Below are 15,457 nucleotides of genomic sequence, written 5' to 3'. Positions count from 1 at the left end.
GCCTTTCTTGGTTTGTTTCTTTCTTCTCCAGGATTTGGAAGCACCAATCAGCCAAAGAAATCACAAAGAAAGCTAAAGTTTGCCTCCGCCCGGGAATCGACGAGACACCCTGCCGGCCTGATTCAACCGTTTGCCCCCCTCACACCGGGAACCAAAGGGATAGCCGCTCCTGCTCTCCCTAGCCAAGGGCAGTCGACGTCCTTTTCGCGTGATTTTCGAGGTGCATATCCGTGCTATGGGAGGACAGGTTACACGCAGCTGATGCCAGCCGTCATTGCGACCAACTCTTGCCCACTCTGACTCTCTGCACGTCTTATCACGTCGTACACACACTTCCCCCTGGCTTCCCTTTTCCCCGAGTGGCCCCAGCCCGCTTGGCTTTCCAGACTGGCTTTTATATCCCGGCGTCTCCGCAGCTTCTGGCCGACCAGGAGACTTCAGTCTTTTTCTGACCCCGACTCTCATTACCCTCTCGATCATCCTCACCAAAAATGGCGCGTGTCGAGGAACCGCTGGATGCTCCCGACGGCTCCGCACTTACCTGGATCTTCGACCATTGTCTTCGCTACCCCGGTACTTACGAGATCCCGTTGCGCACCATGTATTCGTTGAACTGCAACCCCACCAGACCACCTGCGACTGGTACCCGCGCTCCAGAGACAGCCTTTCATCGTCCGTCGAATTCGTCAACTTCCCAGGACTCACTTGACCCTGCCGCCGACTTCCGAGCTCAACTGACCCATCAGATCTCTCGGTTGCCTTCGCAGCCCTGCTCCCTCCCTCCAAGCTTTGTTACCTCATTCCTGCGTCGTTGTTTCACTCTCCAGTTGGAAGAGGTCGATTTCCCCCAGGCATTGACCGCTCTGGACTACCTGAAGGACTTCGAGAACCGCCGTAGGAAGGAGGTCGCAGATGCACTGCAGCGGCTGGGAATGGAGCCCAATGATGTGAAGGAGAAGTCCGAGCTGGCGAGAAAGTACCCGGGCGTTTTGGCCTGGCTTGAATCCATCGGTGTTCAAGGCCGCCGATTGGAAGCTCTCTACACTCAGATCTATGTTGGTCTACGTCGCTGGGTAAGCATTCCTGTAGCTAGTTAGGGGGATGATTCATGCTGACCCATCCCACTAGACGTTGATCAACGAGATGTTGATGGAGCCATTCAACAAGGCCAATTGTATCGCTATGCTCAACACACTCTTTCCCCCGGTTACAGATGCAACCGTCCCTCCCACTTCGCATCTCACCCCGCAGATTTTGAAGTCGCAACGGGATGGATTCTTCCGCTATATCGCAGCCGTCGAGGCCAACGGTCCAGACGTTCTGACCAAGGTTATCGCCCAGGGTGCCCCCAAGGGTGCAGACAATGGCTGGCCGCTGGTCAGGGAGGCTCTAGACAAGTACCTTCGATCGGCCAACGAGATCATTGATGAGTGTACGATGGTTAATGGTCCGAACAGCGTCGACGAAGGTATCGAGTCTCAGCCTCGGGGTCATAAAGGCCGCAAGGTAGATTCGGGCATCAGCTTCGGTTCATCGGACAAGCTTCTTTCTTCACCTGTCGACGGTAGCAAGGGTGTGGAGGATGTCTTGGAGAAGCCCCTCCCTCCCCCTCCCTCACCCAAGGGGGCCACTCACAAATCGGGGTCTACTCTAGAGCGGCTGGCCCGCGAAATTCGCAAACTGGGCGACGCCGGGAAATCTAGGAATCTGAAGAAGATGAGATCCACGAGTGCCCTCGGTGCTCGGTCGGAGAATGTTGTTGGCCGCTCAATGGAAGAAAATTCACTCTTTGAGGTGGATGAACAGAAAAGAAGACGGCTGCTGTGGGAGGCTTCCACCCGCAAAAAGGCCCACGCCAAACAACTCAGCAAGGATACTTCATGAGAATGCTTTGAAGATGATAGCCTGGTGCTTGACTCTCTTCACTCTCATCCCGTTCTCTTACAATTTCCTTTATCACATTTCGTTCTTTCTTTTTCTTCAGGCAGTTTTGAAGAACAAAAGTGAGAATCGACATGAGCCTGGATGCTTCAACACTGGATTTATTGGGGAGTTGGCATGCGGATTCTTTGAGTTTCAAGGTGCAACAGGTTATCACTCGATTGTTTTCTTTGTTTTATGGATTTTTTTCAGGCCAGTTGGGCTGGCATAGAAGAAACATACTGGCGCATGGGGGTTATTTTCAAGCGATTTAAAGCAAATTGGAGTGGAAAAGCACAAAAGCCGGAAAGACAAAAGTGCCGACACATTATTCTACGATTACTGACCGACATACATGATTATGACTATGTTTTTATTAGCGAGTCCTGCTTTTTGTACCAAACAACTGACAATGAAAACTATCAAAACTACATACCGTTGGGTCAATCAATTCCTGCACATAAGTAGTAGGCTCAATCCTTTTTGTAAGTGAAGAAGCGGCCTAGATTGCCTACAAGTCTGCGTGGGATCACTACCTCATGAGATTGTTACCTTCAATACTGTCCTATGCAAATTCCCATTGTATCCCATTGTATCCCATTGATCTAGGCCAGGGGACGTTTCCGGCCAGTTTATCCAGGGTAGCTGAAGCTATTGGTATTAACGGCTTATCCATCAAGATTGAGGCCATTCCAGTTACTGCCGATGCCGACCAATGAACGATTGCTGTTGGAGACACGGAAGTTTGGCGGTTTTGGCCGCTGCGCCGACCGTAGCAGCTTTCCCCCATCCCGCGATGTGTCCAAATGCCCCCAGACACATAAGCAATGCCCTCTCAACTCAACATTTCTCAAATTTCATAGCCCGAGGCTAGCTGGGCATTCTTAATGCCTTCCTAACTCTGTATCTCGAAAATTTGCACGAACCCACACACCGTTGCCATTGATCGCGTCGAGCTTATCCGCCCGTTATGTGTGCTTGCTAGCTTATCGGGAATAGCTAGCTAGTCAACACCGCATCCAACTTTAGATACCAGTGTCTATTGTGGGCTACCACGATGGTATCTGGACTCGGCACTGTCGCCTCATGGCGACTTGCATCTGTCTTGATTGCTGGCGTGCTGGCTAATCTCGGACATGCAAGTCCGTCAGTCAATGTTGCTCTCCAAGCTTCATTCGATTCCCCACCATACCTGATAGAATTAATGTAGGCGGCATCTCTTCGCGACCAGGTCTACTTGAGTGTTTCACATTGGTATCTGACTTACTTTCATAGAGAAACCGCTGCCGAGGAGAACTCCACTTCCTACTTCCCGTTGCTTGACCGGATCGCCGATGGAACATTTGATGATGCTGTGACGGACAAAGAGCTCTATGATCGCTTTCTGGAAATTGTACATCAGGATGGGCATCTCAGGACTCCTGAGAGTCTCTCGTCTTTCAAACTGTCGTTGGCAATTCGGTCCGCGAGTCCGCGGATCACAGCCCACTACCAGTTTTACAATGCGTCTGTACAGCACTCATTGATGGCGGCGCAAGATGCAGCCTGTCCTGTTTGGGTCCACTCGGAGGGAAAGCAATACTGCTCTTCCGCCATGGAACGCGCCCAGCAGGATGTATCAGGATCTGAGTAAGTGCTATCTATGGACCGTGGGCTTTGATAGTAGGCTGACCGTTGCAACCACAGTGACCCACGAGAACTTCCTTTCGATCGTGTCTTTGGAGACCCATCCCTACCCCCAGCAATTCTATACGCGGACGTGGCGTCCCCGATGTTCAAGGAATTTCATCAATCGTTAAGTGCTCTGGCAAAGGAAGGACAAATGTCCTATCGTGTACGATACAGGCCCCCCCAGCACTGGAGCTCACGTCCTCTGTTCGTGTCTGGCTACGGACTTGAGCTCGCCTTGAAACGGACGGACTATATCGTAATTGACGACAGAGCTGCTGAAGAAAGAGGACCAGACGGCGTGGAGTCCAAGAAACCTGGTGACGCAGAAGATGATCTGAACGATCTGAGGCCCTTGTCCTCGTCAGAAGTCTCGCGGCTTGGACTGAACACAGCCAGCTATGTGATGGATAGCGATGACCCGTTTGACACGCTCGTGAAATTGTCTCAGGATTTTCCCAAATACTCCGCCAGAGTCGCGGCTCACAATATTTCCACCGAGCTGCTACAGGATATTCGATCCAGCAGATTGCGTATGCTTCCTCCTGGACTTAACGCTCTGTGGATCAATGGGGTTCAAATTGAACCTCGCCAAGTGGACGCGTTCACACTTCTGGACCACCTACGTCGCGAAAGAAAATTGATCGAGAAGTTCCGAAATCTAGGCCTCTCTGCTAAGGAGGCTGTGGAGCTATTGGCGCACCCATCGCTCGGAGAGTCTCTGGCCCGTGATGGCCCTCAGCGCTACAACTACCGCGATGATATCGAGGGAGGGGGTGTGATCATGTGGTTGAATGACCTTGAAAAGGATGCACGGTACGAGTCCTGGTCGAGCGAGCTTGCAGGTGTAAGTACCATCTGAGAATTCTTACGTCAAGATGCTTATTTTATTAGTTTATGCAACGCACCTACCCAGGCCAACTTCCCGCAGTGCGCCGCGATGCAAACAACATTGTGTACCCTGTTGACCTGACTAATTCCGAGGACGCGGATATTGTCGTCAAGACAATCCAGGTCTTTGTGAAAAACAAGATTCCCGTGAGATTCGGCTTGATTCCGGTTACGTTTTCCGACGGGGCAATTGCTCAGCTCAAGGTTGCTCACTATCTCCAAGAGACTTTTGGTCTGGCCAGTTTCATGAATTATCTCGAAGTGGTGAGTGCCCTATATCCCACTGTCTATCATTCTTCGATTGTTAACCTGGATAGTCTGCCTCCAAAAACAAGTTGGCTTCTCCGGACAAGGCTTGCTTCCAGGCTGCGACCAAGGATCGGGATGCGCGTGCTGAAAAGCAGCCTCTTTCTCTAGAGGAGATCCTGAAGAATGACAGTTCGGACGTAACAGTGGCTAAAACGACTGCATACCTAAACCGCCTCGGGATGAAGCACGAAGCGTCGCATGCTTTCGTTAACGGGATCCCCGTTACCCGCAATGCGAACTGGGCCCAGGAGATGAGCTCAAGAATCAGCAGAGACACTCAATTAATCCAACAACGGATTGCTGACGGCGAAGTCGACGAAGACACATGGTTGCCAGAGCTCTTCCTTTCCCAAGCCTTCGATCGACGCAACCCGGCCTTCATCCCGGAGGATCCAAAAGAGATTCGGGCTGTGGACCTGGTGAAGATTGCTGATTCCCATAGAGACCTCTTTGGCCAGATCCCACGCATAGCGTCGGATCAAGATGATGCGCTTGAAAGTGCTCATGTCATTGTGATCGGCAATTTCGATGATGAGCCCGGCTACGAGCTACTCAGCGCAGCCCTCGAGAGCCGCAAGGCACACGGCGGAATCGAGGCCCTATTCCTACACAACCCCAAGCCCGAAACACCTGCCATGGCTAGGTCTTCCGCGGTTTACCGGTCTTTGAATGGAGGTAAGGGGACAGATGTCACGCACATTCTGGAGGCGATTACCAGTTCCGACTCGCCATCAGACGAGGAAGCTCGGAACGTTGCCCAATTCTGGGAGGCTCAGCAATCTGTAGTCGAAGAGTTCGGTCTCGCTCCGGGCATGAGAGCGCTTGTCATCAATGGAAGGGTTATTGGACCGATTGCGGAGGACACTGAGCTGACCTCGGAGGACTTCGATCAGCTACTGACTTACGAGAGGCACAAGCGGATTACTCCGGTAGCAAAAGCTGTCAAAGCGCTGGAGTTTGGCGAAAAACTTTCTGACCCTCTAGCTTTTGCTAAGCTTACGTCTCTCACTACCCTTTCCACTATTTCGGATGTTCCTGAGGGCATCTTCGAGTCGACTTCAGACATCCGGCTGTTCTTGTACAACCGGTGGAACAACTTGCGCTCGGCGATCACAGTCTCCACGTCCGAAGATCCCGCAATCACCATTGTGGCATCCATTGATCCAACTTCTGAAGTGGCTCAGAGGTGGCTTCCAATCCTGAAAGTGCTGTCAGAGCTGGCAAGCGTCAGGGTGAGGTTGGTTCTGAATCCGCGGGAAGAGATTAAAGAGCTGCCCACCAAACGTTTCTACCGTTACGTTCTCAACTCGCAGCCCTCATTCAACGACGATGGGTCGGTTTCCCGACCTACGGCCTCCTTCTCGGGCGTTCCCGTTGAAGCTCTGCTGACCCTGGGAATGGACGTCCCCTCCTCATGGCTTGTGGCTCCCAAGGACTCCATCTATGACCTTGATAATATCAAGTTAAGCTCGGTAAAGGAAGGGACGGATGTCGATGCCATCTATGCCTTGGAGCATATATTGATCGAGGGCCACTCCCGGGATATGACGGTCAAATCCCCACCTAAGGGTGTCCAGCTTCTCCTTGGAACTGAGAACAACCCTCACTTCTCCGACACCATAGTCATGGCTAACCTCGGATACTTCCAATTCAAAGCCCAGCCTGGGCTGTGGAACATCAACCTCAAACCCGGCCGCAGCGAACAAATCTTCACCCTTGACAGCGTAGGCGGCCTTGGCTACAACCCCCAACCGGGCGACGAAAACAACGAAGTGGCCCTCCTCTCCTTCCAAGGCCGAACCCTCTTCCCACGCGTGTCCCGAAAGAAGGGATACGAGACCGAAGATGTTCTCGAGACAGGCCCTAAACCGGGCTCCGCTATGGACTACATGTCTAAGGGCTTCAACTTCGCCTCGGACATCCTCTCCAGCGTTGGGGTCAACACCAAAGGAACCAGCGGCAAGCAGGCCGACATTAACATCTTCTCCGTTGCCAGCGGTCACCTCTACGAGCGCATGCTCAACATCATGATGGTCTCAGTCATGCGCAACACTAAACACAGCGTGAAATTCTGGTTCATCGAACAGTTCCTCTCCCCATCCTTCAAATCCCTTCTCCCCCACCTCGCCCAAGAATACAAGTTCTCCTACGAAATGGTCACCTACAAATGGCCACACTGGCTGCGCGCCCAGCAAGAAAAGCAGCGCGAAATCTGGGGCTACAAGATCCTCTTCCTGGACGTTCTTTTCCCCCTCGACCTCGACAAAGTCATCTTCGTCGACGCCGACCAAATAGTCCGCACAGACATGTACGATCTCGTCTCCCTCGACCTCGAAGGTGCCCCCTATGGCTTCACCCCGATGTGCGACTCCCGCCATGAGATGGAAGGTTTCCGCTTCTGGAAACAAGGTTACTGGAAGAACTTCCTCCGCGGCCAACCATATCACATCTCTGCACTCTACGTCGTTGATCTGAACCGCTTCCGCGCCCTCGCAGCCGGCGATCGTCTCCGAGGCCAGTACCAGATGCTCTCAGCCGATCCGGAGAGTCTGAGCAACCTGGACCAGGACCTTCCAAATCACATGCAGCATTACATCCCCATCAAGAGCCTGCCACAAGAGTGGCTATGGTGTGAGACGTGGTGCTCCGACGAGTCGCAGTCGCAGGCCCGCACTATCGATCTGTGTAATAATCCGATGACCAAGGAGCCGAAGTTGGATCGGGCGAGACGACAGGTGCCCGAGTGGACGGAGTACGATGATGAAATTGCTGCTTTGTCGAAGAGGGTTGCTCTTCAGCAACAGCAGCAACAGCAGCAACAGGAGGAAGAGGAAGAAAGGCAGAGACAATCGTATCCTGACGATGAGGAAGATGAGGAGACCTGGAATAAGGATGAGCTTTAGTTGGGCTTTTGTATACATAGAACGGATTGTCCTTCGAGTAGACGTGGCAAATATATTATAACTAAAGTTATATGTATATCTACTACTAACCAGGTTTTAAGATAAGAAAGTCTGTAACGTCTGGTCCAGAAAAGCCTTGTTTTATCTATACCAAGAACACCTAACTAGGGTATAAGAAACACTAAGGCTCAGAATGAAGCAAGGAGATAAGAAACTTTTTTCTTGTACCCACATGGGACACCGAAACATTGCACAAACGCTATTTGTACTCATAGTATTGCAGGAGAAAGGTCATAAGAGGTGAAGAGAAGAGGATCACGCATATAATCATCATTCGTGTGGCAAACAGACCAGACCCTCCCTCGAAGCTGGTTCAGGTCGACCATTCAATCCAATAGAGGGTCCGGCTCAGAACCTGATCCCTACTTCTTAAATTAGACTAATACGGCATAATCCTTCGTTCAATGGTCGGATCCCGACTCGGAGGAGTCGGAGGAGTCTGTTCCCGACTCAGAATCGCTGTCAGACTTGGCGTCTCTCGACTGGCCCGCCGACTCATCCTCATCCGAGCTGGAGATATCAGACGAATTCGATTTGACTGATTTTGTTATCTTGGGGCGTTTCTTATCTGCTTTCTTAGCAAGTTGAACTGGGGGTATCGTGGGCTTGCGTGCAGAATTAGCAGAGGCGACTTGCTGATGGTGCTTTGACGACTTGGCAGGTTTCTTGTCGCTGGAAACACTGTTACTGCTATCGCTATCCTCGGACCATGTATCCTCTGAGTCGCTATCTGAGTCATCTGACAAGCTACTGCTTTTGGTCCTGGGAGGCTCGATCCGACTCTGCAATTTGTGGGATTTCGTAAGCCCCTGTCTGGCAGATGGACGTCGGGATTGATTGTCGCTATTCTCGAGTTTCCCAGCCGTAATCGGCGTCTTTTGGGAAGACGAGCTCGACTCGCTATCGCTAGTACTGCTGTCATCCGACTCCTCTTCCGATGACGATGTATCAGAGCTTGTGTCTACCTTGTCCGTCTTTTTCTGCTGTTTGAGGGCGGTCGAAGCCTTTGATGTAGGGTTTGAAACCCGTTTGCGGGGTGGCGATCTCGACTCGCTGTCTTCGCTGTCCTCGGATTCGGACTCGGATTCAGACTCTGACTCTGAAGAGACCACAGGGGAGCGTTTCCTCTTCTGTTGGGCTGTGTTTTTCTGCTGCTGGGAAGTAGACAGTTGAGTTACTTTTCCTCTCTTGGCAGAAGTATTGGAGGCGCTTTTTGCTCGCTGTGACAGGCCATTGGGCACAGGATGTTCTATCTTCTGTAACTTCAGGGGTCCGTCGCCGGAATCACTGGTGGATGTGGCCTCAGATTTAATACGAGTCCCACTGGATGTTGCATCTGAATCAGACCCGTCCTCTGAATCCGACTCTGAATCTGACTTTTCGGAGTCAGAACTATCTGAATCAGACTTATCACTGGCTTCCCCACTACTTCTCGCCTTGAGAGTTGCAGCCTTTGGTGGCTCCGGAGATGATGCCTCGCTAGTCTTCGTTGTTGACTGATCCACACTGGGGGTCTCAGTCACTTCTTCATCCGAGTCGTCATCCGAGTTCACAAATTCGGAACTCTTGAACTGTTTGTCCGATTGGCTCGACGGGGTCGCAATCGCTCTCGACTTGCTTCGACGCTTTGGCGGTTTCGTTTCGACGACAGGGTCATAGAAAGCATCCGGATTTCCCTTAGTGCGCTGAGCCAGAATCTTCCGTCTTACCTTGCGCCATTTGTCTGCACACTGCTGTCGAGAGCGGCAGTTGTTCATCTTGTTGCTGACTTGGCCCCAAGCTATCAAACTTTCGTCCATCTCGTAGATATCCCGGCCAACATCGTGCCCGATCTCTTTCATGGCAGTCCATGCAGCTTGTAGATGTTCCTGTAGCGAGCGTACTTCCACCTCAGACCATGGGCCTCTGTTCATCGTACGGCGATGTTCGAGGCGATTCTTCCACCGTTGTACAACATCGTCGTCGCTCCTACCAATCATTTTGGCGATGTAAGCCCATTTGGGCCCATGGCGTTTGTGGAGTAGGATTAGCTCGTCATCTTGCTCATGAGTCCAGTGATGTGGCTTCTGCGCCGAGCATTGGAAATGCCGCCTCATGAACCGATAAACGGACCTCTTGTCCCGGTTTGGGATAATCTCATACACCTCCTTCCAAAATGTTGGTTTCGTGATGACATCCGCATGACAAGGGAATGGTGTTGATTTGTCCCTTTCCGAATGCTGAACCATAAGATCGAATGTGTCGTTAGAGACGCCGTGGGTAGTGCAAAAATGAAGCTTGAACTTTTCCAGTTTCTTGACTTCGTCCGCGGTGAAGAAGCCGACCAATTTCCCTTCCTTTCCTTTACTGGCATCCACGCCGCGCTTTCCTTTTTTGAATTCTCCTTGGCTCGTGGGATTCTCACTGGCTCCTTCTGGCGCTTTTCCTACTGCTTCAGTGCCAGCTTCTGGTGTACTTGATTCCTTTATGGGTGTATGGGGAGCACCGTTCGAGCCCTCGTTATTTAAGGACTGTGAGACTGGGGCCGCATCTGGCATAGGTGCATCCTTCGACTTCTGCTTTGCCGTCTCCGCTTTGCGACTTTGCGTCTGTTTCTGTTTGGGCTCGGTAACCTTCTTGCGCTTCGCTGGACGAGCAGTGGATGCATCGTGAGGTGACGATTGAGGCGATTTGGGTGCGGCAGGTGCCTTGTTCTGGTCGTTGGTGGCATTGGACAGAGCCTTTCTCTTCCGTTTGGACGTCATCGAGTCGTCGGGCTGCAGCTCCTCCCGTTTGGTTTTCTTTATACTCGTCGGGGAGCTCGAGGGAATCTCCATTGCCATTCGACTAGTATCTGCATTTCATGGTAGATCAGCGGGCTGTGTATAATGGGAGGCAAAGATCCATTGCGACAGCTGCAAGCAAGCCAGTCACTTACCGAAATTCTCGGGATATGCATTGGGCTCTTCTTCGTCAATAGAGTGGGACGACGAGGCGCCCATATCGAAAGAGTAAGAAATGTAAAGGCCTGGTCCCCAAAAGAAATCGGAGGAGAGTGTGGAGGAATGAGTGGATGGGGGACAATCTTCTGCCAGACAAAAATTTAGAAAAATCGCCGAGGAAGCTTAGAGCGGCGCGGGCGGCGCGACTTTTGGCGGTGCCGTTTAAGCTTCTTTAGCGGTCAGCCTCGGGGCCTTCTCGATTCCTCCATTCCTCTTTCACTTCATGTAGCCACTTCACCGTTCGACGCCTAAATGTGAAGCTAGAACGCCCAATTCTACTCCACAATTCTCGCAATACAAATTCAACACACCTATTTAGGTACTGACCCAAACCTGGAAACATCCCCGGTCCCTATTCTTCGGCTTCCCACGAACTGATCAGCCAGTTGCCCGGCGAGGCTAATCGGCATGTTCATCCCTGTTGTCATACAAGGACTGACCAACCCGTAAATGAAGACCTTGGTCTAGTTAACAAGATGCACGGAGTAGGACTGCCTGGAATGGGATAATAGGTCATCCAGATCGCCCTGCACTTCTCTTCCACAGTACATCGAACGCCGGGAATCGTCAAATAATGCATGATATCACACAATTAGTCATAAATGTACAGCATACACTCCTATTTATCCTCCTAGACTTCAATCTTCATCTCTCGCAATATCCTCGACACCAGCTTTTTCTGATCAGCTGGACCCAGATCATGTTCATCGATCGTAGTCAGGCATCGTCCAATCGCTACCGTGGCCTTGACAGCAGCATCTCCCCCATTGGAACAGTCCACCCAGACCTTGCCATTTCTTCCTACGGCAATCTCAAAGCCACCCGCTTTTTCCAACTTCTTGCCCAGTTCGTCCAGCACAACCAACCCGGCCACGCCGTCTTGTTGGTCGGAAGAGGATGAGCTCGCCCTCATCAACCTAGCAGCCATGCCAGTAGAGATATCAAACACCATGCCCCCCGTCAAATGACCCAATCCTCCGGGTTCAGCCTTTCCCGTCGCAGGGTTCACACATGTTAGTTCAACCTCCGCGCCCGCACCAAGACCGACCGAGAGCACACGAGCGTAAACCAGATCACCTTGTTTGAGCATCGGCCGGGTCTTCTTCGTCGCACCTTCGAATGCCAGCTGTCCCAGCACCACATGAGGCGTTTGCGGGGTAATCATGCAGTGGAAGTAATCCGGACTGGAATGGTGGACCTGCGCAATGACCAGGTCGTTGGGAGTAGGGATATAGCGGCGTTTCGGAGATGACAAAATAGATACAGCGTTTCTTTTGTTATCGGTGGAGAGTATGCCGGCTTGCGTGGCTGTGAGGACATGACTAGGGGAAGACGATTGAGGTGAAGAAGAGGGCGGTTGTGAAAGTAGACGGAGACCGGAGCCCAGTCTCAATGGGGCGGAATTGGTGGCAGGGAGGTATTCGGAGGGGATCTCATCCCCAGGGAGAAGTACTAATGGGGATGACATGGTAAATGTGTTTAACCACTGGTTCCTGCAGCGGTGTTGAGAGAAGAAAGCGTGGAGATGAGGATTGTTGGAGCGTCGACCGCGACTGGGAAAAAGCAGCGCAAATCCCAGGCTTATCGGGACTGCTTATCGCCACGTGACCTATATGCAGGAGGGCGCAAGAGCGAGCATGGTAGACATATATGGGCTACGCTTTCCACGCAACTAATCCATTCAATCTGTATAAATAGTGATAACCTCGATTTCCCATATCTCCGTAAAATCACCAGATGTCTAGTCCGACCCAGAATGGGCGCGATATCATGGAGTAATATAATCGTTCATAAAGTGTGGCAGCGGCACCGCCACAACCACTATCGATAAGCACCAGCCACACGTGCCCGCCAATTGCAAACCAGCCAAAATTTTTTTCCATCGGGGCAAAACGCAGCGCGGCGGATCGAGAAGCAGCAGCCCGACTGACTTGATCTTCTTCTCCTCATTCTTCCTCTCCATTTCTTTTATTCCCCTCCCTTGCACACCCCCCAGTCAAGATGAGCTCCGAAACCAACGGCACCGCCGAGAGATTCGCCATCGGTATCTCCTTTGGCAACTCCTCCAGCTCCATTGCCCGCCTCAACGCCGTACGTGAATTTCTGTTCCCTGGCTACATGGACGCAGTCCCCAGCCAGATCCGTTCCATTGGAACTTTTACCCACCCACAGTACAATCCCGCGACAGGTTGCTGACTTATCTGGAATCATAGGAAGGCAAGGCCGAGGTTATTGCCAACGAGGAGGGAGGTTAGTTCATTCCATATACCCTAAGATATTTGAACATTGAACTTACCCATCATCAGACCGTCAAATTCCTTCCGTCCTCTCGTACATTGATGGCGAGGAGTACCACGGTACCCAGGCCAAGGCCCAGCTTATTCGCAACTCCAAGAACACCGTTGCCTACTTCAGAGATTACCTTGGCAAGGAGTATGTCAACCGGTCCCGGTGGAAGCAAAGAGAAGAATGCTGATGGACTTCTTGCAGCTTCAAGTCGATAGACGCCACTCCCTGCCACAACTCTGCCCACCCTCAACAGAGCGACTCGACCGTTGCTTTCTCCATCAACGACACCACCGATGAGACCCCCAACACTGTCACCGTCTCCGAGATCACAACCCGTCATCTCCGCCGTCTGAAGCAGTCCGCCTCGGATTTCCTTGGAAAGCAGGTCAACGCCGCCGTTATCACTGTCCCCACCGACTTCAAGGATTCCCAGCGTGAGGCTTTGATCGCCTCTGCCAACGCTGCCGGCCTGGAGGTCCTCCAGCTCATCCACGAGCCTGTTGCTGCCGTCCTCGCCTACGATGCTCGGCCGGAGGCTGTTGTGACCGACAAGTTGGTTGTCGTCGCTGACCTCGGTGGCACTCGTTCCGATGCCGCTGTCGTTGCTTGCCGTGGTGGCATGTACACCATTCTCGCTACTGCCCACGACTACGAGCTGGGTGGTGCTACCTTGGACAAGATCGTCATTGACCACTTCGCCAAGGAGTTCATCAAGAAGCACAAGACCGACCCCCGGGAGAACGCCCGCGGTTTGGCCAAGCTGAAGCTGGAGGGTGAGGCCACCAGGAAGGCTCTGAGTCTCGGTACCAACGCCACTCTCAGCATTGAGAGTCTCGCGGACGGCATCGACTACGGTTCCACTGTCAACCGTACCCGGTACGAGCTGCTGTCTGGCAAGGTGTTCGCTCAGTTCACCGGCTTGATCGACCAGGTCGTCAAGAAGGCGGGTCTGGATGTCTTGGACATTGACGAGGTTCGTTTCTTAATCCCCTGCTCCTCCTTCAGCCACATTCTAATTCCACTATAGGTTATCTTCGCTGGTGGTACTTCCCACACCCCCAAGATTGCCCAGCTTGCCCGCAACATCTTCCCCGAGAAGACCACCATTCTCGCCCCCTCCACTTTCATTGGTGCCATCAACCCCTCTGAGCTCGCCCCCAGAGGTGCCGCCATCCAGGCCTCTCTGATCCAGGAGTTCGAGAAGGAGGACATCGAGCAGTCCATCCACCCCATGGTCACTGCCACCCCCCACCTCCAGAATGCCATTGGTGTCGAGTTCACCTCCGGAGAGACCGTTGACTTCAAGGCTCTCCTGAACGCCGAGACTGCTCTCCCTGCTCGCCGCCTTGCGCAGTTCCCTGCCCCCAAGGAGGGCGGTGACGTCTTCATCCGTGTTTGCGAGGGTGTCCGCGAGATCAAGGTCACCAAGCCCGAGCCCAAGACCAAGGAGGAGAAGCCTGCCAAGACCGAGGACGACGAGGATGACTCCGACTTTGATTCCGATGAGGACGAGGAGGAGGAGATCCGTGAGATTGTCTGGAAGACCGAGAAGCCCATTGCCGAGCTGGCTGTCAAGGGCGTCAAGGCCGGCAGCAAGGTCGAGTTGACTGTTCACGTCAACGCTGACCTGGGTCTGCAGATCACGGCCAAGGAAGTTGGCGGCCAGAGCGCCGTCCGCGGTGTTGTTGAGGCTCCCAAGGCCTAAATCTTCTTTTAGCCTATAATTTCCTTGCTCATATATCTCTGATCGCCACAAGACCTATAACGATGCTTTTCCTTCTATGAATCGATCTAGAATTTTATAAACTGATCTGTTGAACATAGTCTGTTTTTCCTGTGACTGGTTTGGGGCCCTTCGGACCGGGCAGGACAACGGGAATGCGCTCTGCATTCTGTCTTGCCACGACTTATTGATGATGAATGTATCAAAAAAGGCTTCTGAAAAGTATATAGAGCTGTTTTGAAGCGCAATAGAAAACGATGGGTTTTCTAGATGATATCTCATGATTCCAAGAGTATTCAGTGTTATATCTGTGTCGTAATTTTCCCTTTCCATCTGCGAAGTAGCAAGTCATGTTAGCATAGAGGACTCCAAGGGCAGATGGTTAAAAGACTTCTCCTCATGGCTTTGTTATCTTTCTGTGACGCTTGGTACTAATCTTCATAATTTCTTAACTTCCAAGTTTATTCCGGCTTTGAAGATATTTTCTATACAAGTTCACCAACCCAAATACTAGAAACCCTGCAGGTGAACCATCTATCTTCCCGAAAAGAAACTACTAATATCCGGATAAACTTCCACTACACATCCTTGATCCCAAACCAGTCGATTCCAATATCATCGAAAAGTCTTCAATTCTCAAAAAGATGACTTATGGTTCAGCCATTTCAACAATCAACCTTCAATGCATCAAATCCCACACCTACATCATACGC

General features: G+C 51.9%; 5 protein-coding genes across 5 annotated transcripts; 3 read left to right on the top strand and 2 right to left on the bottom strand.

Annotated features, from left to right (window-relative positions):
- Window positions 1-491: 491 nt before the first annotated feature.
- BO94DRAFT_559868 (uncharacterized protein) lies at window positions 492-1,884 on the top strand (the record flags this gene model as incomplete). The annotated part of the gene is made up of 2 exons (XM_025614102.1): window positions 492-1,073; window positions 1,129-1,884. The coding sequence occupies 2 exons, from the start codon at window positions 492-494 to the stop codon at window positions 1,882-1,884; spliced, it is 1,338 nt and encodes a 445-aa protein (XP_025463628.1).
- A 1,505-nt stretch (window positions 1,885-3,389) lies between these two features.
- On the top strand, window positions 3,390-7,739 carry BO94DRAFT_538924 (putative UDP-glucose:glycoprotein glucosyltransferase). The gene is made up of 4 exons (XM_025612587.1): window positions 3,390-3,549; window positions 3,607-4,435; window positions 4,483-4,743; window positions 4,797-7,739. Exons 1-4 carry the CDS (start codon window positions 3,446-3,448, stop codon window positions 7,689-7,691), a joined length of 4,089 nt encoding a protein of 1,362 aa, XP_025463627.1. The 5' UTR covers window positions 3,390-3,445; the 3' UTR covers window positions 7,692-7,739.
- A 42-nt stretch (window positions 7,740-7,781) lies between these two features.
- BO94DRAFT_627565 (MYB DNA-binding domain protein) lies at window positions 7,782-10,841 on the bottom strand. Its single transcript, XM_025617432.1, has 2 exons — window positions 10,669-10,841; window positions 7,782-10,584 (listed from the first exon to the last, which is right to left on the bottom strand). Exons 1-2 carry the CDS (start codon window positions 10,730-10,732, stop codon window positions 8,153-8,155), a joined length of 2,496 nt encoding a protein of 831 aa, XP_025463626.1. The 5' UTR covers window positions 10,733-10,841; the 3' UTR covers window positions 7,782-8,152.
- A 98-nt stretch (window positions 10,842-10,939) lies between these two features.
- Window positions 10,940-12,267, bottom strand: BO94DRAFT_538922 (exosome non-catalytic core subunit RRP40). The gene has a single exon (XM_025612586.1). It carries the CDS (start codon window positions 12,198-12,200, stop codon window positions 11,364-11,366), a length of 837 nt encoding a protein of 278 aa, XP_025463625.1. The 5' UTR covers window positions 12,201-12,267; the 3' UTR covers window positions 10,940-11,363.
- Window positions 12,268-12,632: 365 nt separating this feature from the next.
- On the top strand, window positions 12,633-15,049 carry BO94DRAFT_538920 (ribosome-associated complex protein SSZ1). Its single transcript, XM_025612585.1, has 5 exons — window positions 12,633-12,823; window positions 12,946-12,982; window positions 13,039-13,165; window positions 13,223-13,994; window positions 14,049-15,049. Exons 1-5 carry the CDS (start codon window positions 12,734-12,736, stop codon window positions 14,724-14,726), a joined length of 1,704 nt encoding a protein of 567 aa, XP_025463624.1. The 5' UTR covers window positions 12,633-12,733; the 3' UTR covers window positions 14,727-15,049.
- Window positions 15,050-15,457: the final 408 nt, after the last annotated feature.

This window comes from Aspergillus sclerotioniger, assembly GCF_003184525.1.
Source record: "Aspergillus sclerotioniger CBS 115572 chromosome Unknown BO94scaffold_31, whole genome shotgun sequence".
Classification (NCBI taxonomy): domain Eukaryota; kingdom Fungi; phylum Ascomycota; class Eurotiomycetes; order Eurotiales; family Aspergillaceae; genus Aspergillus; species Aspergillus sclerotioniger.
The sequence above is the reverse complement of the archived record's forward strand: the minus strand, read 5'-3'. Positions and strand labels throughout refer to the sequence as shown.

Bases quoted from the DNA above. Each gene is read 5' to 3' on its own strand.
- BO94DRAFT_627565 (XM_025617432.1), bottom strand. From the start codon at position 10,732: ATGGGCGCCTCGTCGTCCCACTCTATTGACGAAGAAGAGCCCAATGCA. The intron at 10,585-10,668 runs GTAAGTGACTGG...CATGAAATGCAG, and splicing joins TGCATATCCCGAGAATTTCG to ATACTAGTCGAATGGCAATG.
- BO94DRAFT_538920 (XM_025612585.1), top strand. From the start codon at position 12,734: ATGAGCTCCGAAACCAACGGCACCGCCGAGAGATTCGCCATCGGTATC. The intron at 12,983-13,038 runs GTTAGTTCATTC...ACCCATCATCAG, and splicing joins TATTGCCAACGAGGAGGGAG to ACCGTCAAATTCCTTCCGTC. The intron at 13,166-13,222 runs GTATGTCAACCG...GACTTCTTGCAG, and splicing joins AGAGATTACCTTGGCAAGGA to CTTCAAGTCGATAGACGCCA.
- BO94DRAFT_538922 (XM_025612586.1), bottom strand. From the start codon at position 12,200: ATGTCATCCCCATTAGTACTTCTCCCTGGGGATGAGATCCCCTCCGAA.
- BO94DRAFT_538924 (XM_025612587.1), top strand. From the start codon at position 3,446: ATGGCGGCGCAAGATGCAGCCTGTCCTGTTTGGGTCCACTCGGAGGGA. The intron at 4,436-4,482 runs GTAAGTACCATC...TTATTTTATTAG, and splicing joins GGTCGAGCGAGCTTGCAGGT to TTTATGCAACGCACCTACCC. The intron at 4,744-4,796 runs GTGAGTGCCCTA...TAACCTGGATAG, and splicing joins TCATGAATTATCTCGAAGTG to TCTGCCTCCAAAAACAAGTT.